This window comes from Tachysurus vachellii, chromosome 8 (genome assembly GCF_030014155.1).
Source record: "Tachysurus vachellii isolate PV-2020 chromosome 8, HZAU_Pvac_v1, whole genome shotgun sequence".
Lineage (NCBI taxonomy): Eukaryota > Metazoa > Chordata > Actinopteri > Siluriformes > Bagridae > Tachysurus > Tachysurus vachellii.
In genome coordinates this window covers 24,274,002-24,281,501 of record NC_083467.1, presented here as the reverse complement: position 1 = coordinate 24,281,501, position 7,500 = coordinate 24,274,002, and the positions used below count along the sequence as shown (strand labels likewise).

The following is a 7,500-nucleotide window of genomic DNA, read 5'->3' as shown; positions in this document are numbered from 1 at the left end:
ACGCCGCACCCGCTCCTTATCGTATCCCACCTCCCTCTGGTCAACCGCGATGAGTTACACCGCCATATGGCCCACATCTTCAGACAGAAGAGTTAATAATGGGATATGCTCTCTAACAATCAGAGGGTCAGTACATTAACAGAAGGTTAATCATCTCACTCCTCAGCCAAGCAGGTCTGAGAAATGTCCAAAGAGCTGAAGAACATTAAACAAGGTTGCAGCAACGTGTTTTTATTCATATTTTAATCAATACTGATATCATAATTAAATACTGAGACTCATCTATAATGAAATGTCTCGGTTCTATAACTGCTGTAATAATAATCGATCGATTTAGATCGATGCATGAGCTTAACAGACAAATCCAGAACTCCACAGAGGCAACAAAATACTATATATCATAAAAAAATATATAAAATGAAAGTTTATATACATTATAATTGATAGGAAATAAGCTATTAGAGAAGCAGAGTATAAAAAAGAATTTGTATATGTAATTAGGACTGCAAGGTGATTTACTCTGATACTTTAAATAGTCCTTCAGATCATCATCATCATCATCATCATCATCGTTCACAAACTATCAGTAATAATTTGATCAGAGGTGGGCACGGTGGCTTAGTGGTTAGCATGTTCGCCTCACACCTACAGGGTTAGGGGTTCGATTCCCACCTCCGCCTTGTATGTGTGGAGTTTGCATGTTCTCCCCGTGCCTCGGGGGTTTCCTCCGGGTACTCCGGTTTCCTCCCCCGGTCCAAAGACATGCATGGTAGGTTGATTGGCATCTCTGGAAAATTGTCCCTAGTGTGTGATTGCGTGAGTGAATGAGAGTGTGTGTGTGTGCCCTGAGATGGGTTGGCACTCCGTCCAGGGTGTATCCTGCCTTGATGCCCGATGACGCCTGAGATAGGCACAGGCTCCCCGTGACCCGAGGTAGTTCGGATAAAATCGGTAGAAAATGTATGAATGAATGAATGAATTTGTTCAGAATCAGATTGTTTGTTGGTCACATGTTGATCAAAGGCTACTAAGTCTAATCAAAATCACATGGTAATGTTTTGTATTGTAGCATGTAATGTCAAATCATTACTGTATCGCAAATACAACGATATCAAATATATAACACTGAATTGCTGCTTAATAAATCAGTTTGTATCATATCGCCTTAGATCTTTGTCTAATGAGCAACGATTTGAATTGGTGAAGCCATATGATACACACAACAGTTAGCCAGAACGTTCAAACCACCTGCTTAATATTGTGTAGGTTCCCTGTGTGCCACCAGAACAGCTATGAATCATCTAGGCAAGGACTCTGTAAGAAGTGTGAATGTCTGCTGTGGTTTCTGATAACAAGACGATAGCAGCGGTTCATACAAAAGAGAGATCCTTTAAGTTGTGAGGTGGGGCCTCCATGGATCAGACCTAATTTGGAGGCCAAGTCAACATCATAAACTCTCGGTCATGATCCTCAAACCAGGGGTCATCATGGCATTGGCTGGTCTGTAAAGAAGCTCTGACCCAGTCGTCTAGACATCACAATTTATCCCTTGTCAGAGTCGTTCAGATAATTACACCTGCCTATTTTTCCAACACGTCAACTATGAGATCTGACTGTTCACTTTCTTAGCCCCTTAACCCCTCGTACCCTGACCCTAACCAGGACAGAAATGATTAATCCTTTCTTAAGCATATAAAACCTGAGTGTATCTACACCTGCGGCATAGCAGAGGAACGAGAAGAAGCTCTACTATAAGGCTGTGAAGACAATTTCCACCTAAACAAAATACAATTTCAACACCAATCGGCTAAATGAACAGACAGAACAACAAAACTGACACAAGCGATTCCTTGAACCTTTGACGGCTTTTACGTCACCTGTCAGTGGTTATAATGTCAAGGCTGGTGCATTGATTCAAATCTGTATAACACTTACTGTACCAAGTCAAGAACCAACGATTACATAGAAATGTGAACATTTTATTCAGAGATTGAGAGACTCCAGTACAAATTCACACATTTATAAGAAGACGTTTGTGAAATTTGATCTTCTCAATTCAAATCATTTACTCACTCACTCATCTTCTACCGCTTATCCGAACTACCTCGGGTCACAGGGAGCCTGTGCCTATCTCAGGCGTCATCGGGCATCAAGGCAGGATACACCCTGGACGGAGTGCCAACCCATCGCAGGGCAAACACACACACACTCATTCACTCACACACTCACACACTACGGACAATTTTCCAGAGATGCCAATCAACCTACCATGCATGTCTTTGGACCGGGGGAGGAAACCGGAGTACCCGGAGGAAACCCCCGAGGCATGGGGAGAACATGCAAACTCCACACACACAAGGCGGAGGCGGGAATCGAACCCCCAACCCTGGAGGTGTGAGGCGAACGTGCTAACCACTAAGCCACCGTGTCCCCCTCAAATCATTTAATTCATTTTATTTTAATAACTTTTAAATCAGCTTTAAGAATTTAAATGTATAGCTATGAAGCTGTTGTAATGTCTTTAGCTTTATATCTACATTACATATCGTCGCTGCCGGGCAGAAACCTCGTATGTCCAAATTTGGTCAATTTCATATTTTTTCACATATCGATGCTATTGGTCAGTCCCCACGTGGGTCTGTTATTTTTACAAGTTATTAACCAATCTAAAGTCTTGAAAATAGCTTGAGCGCAAATCTCATAACTCCATTGGACACTTCAACTGCCCACCTCTTCCTCACTCCGCGGGAGAGCTTCACGGCATATTTCTCCTTAATAAGAGTCGCAACGAATCAACACGTCTTCTGAGGTAAATGTCTTCAAAACACTGGGCTCAAAGAAAAATAAATCTTGACCCCCGCTAGTTCTGGTGCTCGTCTGAGGACAGGAATTTAGCACAAGACAATCCACTGCAACGCGGACTAAACCCTGTGCACTGCAGATAAGGTACGGAGTTTTTTTAATTTCCTGAAAAATAACGGTTTTGGAGATACAAGGTTTCTGCCCGACAGCGACGATATGTTATTTTTGGTTCACTTGGTTTTAAATCACAATTCATATATATTTTTCATGTTGATGGTCCACCTCCAAAGTGCCTTCTACGACATGTGCTTTACTCAAATTTCATTTCTCTTCAATGCTGTTTTACTTCTCGTCCTAAACACAGACTCAGTTGTGCAAAATCTGGTCACCTTTTTGTACTTGCCTTGAATATAAAACCACCCCTACAGCATGATACCGTCTAAATTTGTGGGTATTACATCTTTTTTCCACTTATGCTGACCTGAACAAAACAAAACAAATAAATAAATAAATAAATAAATAGATAAATAAATAAATAAATAAATAAATAAAAATCTAATTCTCATTCGGATAAAGGGACTTAATTCTATCATGAAGCTACAGCTCAAGCTTTTGCTATTAGCATGCTTTTCTGAGATGCAAGCCCAGCTGTGTGTGTGTGTGTGTATTTGTGTGTGTGTGTGTGTGTGTGTGTGTGTGTGTGTAATCCCCTGACACAAGCCAAATCCGCTTGTCTGTCATAGTAAGCCCAAGAGAGATTGCACAGGCAACACAATGGACCAGACGCATCGGTGCAAACGTCGCAAAAAACACCTGACACACAAGGACAAACTCACAAACACACACACACTCTAACAGAGTCCTCATTCTCAAACAGCCAACAATCAGCCTGGCCAAAAAGCCAAAAAGCACGATCATGTACAATGGAGAGAAGAAGAGAAGGACAGACGAGTGCTCCGTCCTCTCCCGGGATCTTCTCCTCTTTCATGGGACCTGTTAAAAAGCATCGCTGGTGCTGGAGAGAAAGAACACACACCAGTACTAGACAGAACAACACACACACACGCACACACTCCCCTAAATCACTCCCAAAACAAGCTTGCTGGCCCTAATTAAACAGCACAGCACAGAGGGGCAGGCGATTTACTATTGTGATACAAGAAACGACTGAAACACGGCAAGAGACAGACAGACAGATAGATACATAGATAGATAGAGAGAGTGAGAGTGAGAGAGAGAGAGAGAGAGAGAGCGAGAGAGAGAGAGAGAGAGAGAGAGAGATGTACCAGATGGACGGTTTATGTATATTTATACATATAAACATACATGCACATACAGGCAGGAGAAGAAACATATGGATACACCAAAGAGACATCCAGCCAAACATATTGAGAGAGAGAGAGAGAGAGAGAGAGAGAGAGAGAGAGAGAGAGAGAGAGAGTTACAGATAGTGATACTGGAAAATAATATAGGCAAAGAGAACAGACGGAGCCAGGAGATGATGGGATAGATGCCAAAAGACTCTGACGAGCCTTATTAATATTAGTAGTAGTAGAAGTAGCTGTAGTAGCTGGTCTTGATCATTATTTGTGTTATTGTTGTTGGTGTTCTAGTTGGAATCTTCACTTGTTAGTGTTATTGGTGTTGGTGTTTGTGTTATTATTGTCAGTGTTGGTGTTACTGGTGTTATTTGTGGTGTTTTTGTTGTTATTGTTGTTGGTGTTCTAGTTAGGATTTTCCCTGTTGGCTTTGTTATTGGTGTTGGTAGGGTTTATATTTTTATCATAATTGTTCACAGTGTTCTAGTTGGGATGTTTCCTTATGAATGATTGATTGACAGATAGATAGAGATACTTTATTCATCCATGTGGGAAATTCACACATTTCATGTGTTCATGGTGCTGCTGGTGTTATTAATTTTGGTTATTGTCTTTCCTGCTTGGTTTTTGTGGTGTTTGTGTTGTTCTCATTATTGGTGGTGATGTTTTGGTTGATATCTTTCATTGTTGGTGTTTTTCCACTGTTATTATTTATTGGGAATATTGTTATGATCACTATACTGTATATTCTGTGATGCATTTGTGACACAAAGGCATAGATATACAGACACACACACACACACACAAACACACACAAACACTTACCGAGGATGATGTGCAGTGCTGCAGTTACAGGATGTTTCACACCATTTACGGAGCACGCGACAACATTGGCTGAACCTACAGGGAAAAAAAGGAATTCAGTCAGAAAGTAAGTGGGTAAGTTAGTAAGTCAGACAGTAAGTCAGTTAGTAAATCAGTCAGTCAGTATTTAAGTCAGTCAGTAATTCAGACAAACAGTCAGTAAATCAGACAGTATGTAAGTCAGTCAGTAAATCAGACAGTCAGTAAATCAAACAGTAAGTCAGACAGACAGACAGTAAATCAGACAGTAAGTCAGTCAGTCAGTCAGTAAGTCTGACCAGTCAGTAAGTCAGACAAACAGTAAGTCAGCCAGTCAGTAGGTCAGTCAGTCAGTCTGTAAGTCTGACAGACAGTAATTCAGACAGACAGTCAGTAAATCAGGCAGTAAGTCAATCAGTCAGTAAGTCTGACCGGCAATAAGTCAGACAGACAGTAAATCAGACAGTAAGTCAATCAGTCAGTAAGTCTGACAGACAGACAGTAAATCATGCAGTAAGTCAGACATACAGTCAGTAATTCAGACAGTAAGTCAGCCAGTCAGTAAATATGACAGACAGTAAGTCAGACAGACAGTCTGTAAATCAGTCCTTAAGTCATTCAGTATGTAAGACAGACATTATATCAGTCAGTTTATCTGTCTGTTGTGTTCAGTAATTCAGTACAATAGGCAGTACACCATTCAGTATGTTTCTGTTGGTTTGTTCTTTGTCTTTATTTATTTAATAAAACCTGATTTGCTCTCCCTACCTGCTGAACACTGGGTTAAGGAAGTGGAAAGTGTGCACTGGGTGCTGTGGACTGATGTTTTTATAATACCAATAAAGGTGGCTTACCTTACATTAGATCATTTAAGCTAATAAAGTAACTAAACTGTGAGGATGAAGGCGAGTGACACTGAGATTAATGTGTATAAATACTCATTTGTACAGAGAAACATTCAATCACTTGAGTGTTTTGGTGCCTGGTGCACCTGGCAATCAATTTTACTTAAACACACCATTTCCTCTGTTTTCTTCTCCTCAGAAACACACACACACACAAAGCAAGTGGAGAGAGTTGTGGTTAATCATTAGATCACACACTGTCAGTACAAGGCATTAATTTAAGTCGCTATCAGCTCATGCCAGAGGAGGCTTGTATCTGTGTATGTGAAAACAGGTGTGTATGAGAGAACAGGTGTGTGTGTGTGTGTGTGTGTGTGTGTGTGTGTGTGTGTGTGTGTGTGTGTATGTGTTTTTGTATGGATCCCATCAGGTGAAGAGACACTCGCTTTGGTTTGCTCAGGTTAACTAGCAGTGACATACTGTATACAGACCTAACAAAGACCTCATACACACACACACACACACACAACAAGAACAGTGTGTGAATTGAGTCTACCTATGATGATAAAAACGCTTTTATTTACTTTAAAATAGGCAACAAAAATGTGCTATATATAAAAAAAAAAAAAAAAAAAAGTATGTTTTTTTTTTTTTCTTTAATATGCTTTAAGTAAAATATTATTCATTGCATTAGTGATCGTTTACTCAGCAGTGCTTACATGCAATAAAATACTTCCATGTTTCTGTCACAGGTAGTTACCTGCGTTTGAACATCATCTTCACTCAACATGTTCATTGCAACTCTACAATCTCTGTTCACCAAAAAATAAATAAGTAAGTAAAATACACAAGAAGAAGAAGAAGAAGAAGAAGAAGAAGAACAACAACAACAACAACAACAACAACAACAACGTGAGACTCAGCAGATGTGTTGATATTGCAAGCACAGGATTCTTCTTCTAAAGACACACGTTATGATGTCACAACACTTCATGGCCCAAATCTGTGAATCCGGCACTTTGTAGCTCAAGGTCAAAAAATCGATTAATCCTGAAGTAAACGAATACAAAATATCACACCTTTTCTTTTGTCACTTCCTGTTTATGGGTTGTATACACATTCATTCATGCAAAATCTCTCCGTGAAGTCTTGCCGTTGTCTCCCTTAAATAAGTTCTGATTCACTGTTGCATGTTTGCCGTCATTCTTGTATATGAATTTTGGCTTCTCGATTGGATTTGCTGGAATGTTCTGAAATTTCTTGATTATTTGTGCTTTGCCTGTTTGTTTAATGACTGTTTTGAATTGTTTCATAAGGTTTTAATGTTATATAAGTTGCCATTATAGACAAAAGGGATTTCTCTGATAGCAAATACAGTGCTTTGACTTCATAGTGAATTGTACAGAATGTAGTTTAAATGTAGACTAAAGACATTTCTGTTTATCCAGACGTACGCATAATACATCCTATAACCTTGTGCTCCAGGAGATCTGATCAAATGCACATTATCATCTAGTGCTGGTTTATATTATGGACAGCAGCTGTGCTAATTTCTCTCCACTTGCTTCTCTTTTTCTACTCATCCTGAAGCATCCAGAGATTGTTCCAGTTCCAGTTATGTTCTGCTTCATGAAGATTTTGGACCTTCAGTGAGAAGAGGCTTCAACCCTGTGACGATCCTGAGGCATCTA

General features: G+C 39.9%; 1 protein-coding gene across 2 annotated transcripts in view; it reads right to left on the bottom strand.

The window, feature by feature from the left end:
- Positions 1-7,500, bottom strand: part of cerkl (ceramide kinase-like) — an 82,353-nt gene that overhangs the window by 8,965 nt on the left and 65,888 nt on the right. For both annotated transcript variants that reach the window (XM_060877032.1, XM_060877035.1), the window contains exon 6: positions 4,947-5,021. In XM_060877032.1, the coding sequence (XP_060733015.1) occupies positions 4,947-5,021 (75 nt within the window). The remainder of the gene's footprint in view (positions 1-4,946; positions 5,022-7,500) is intronic.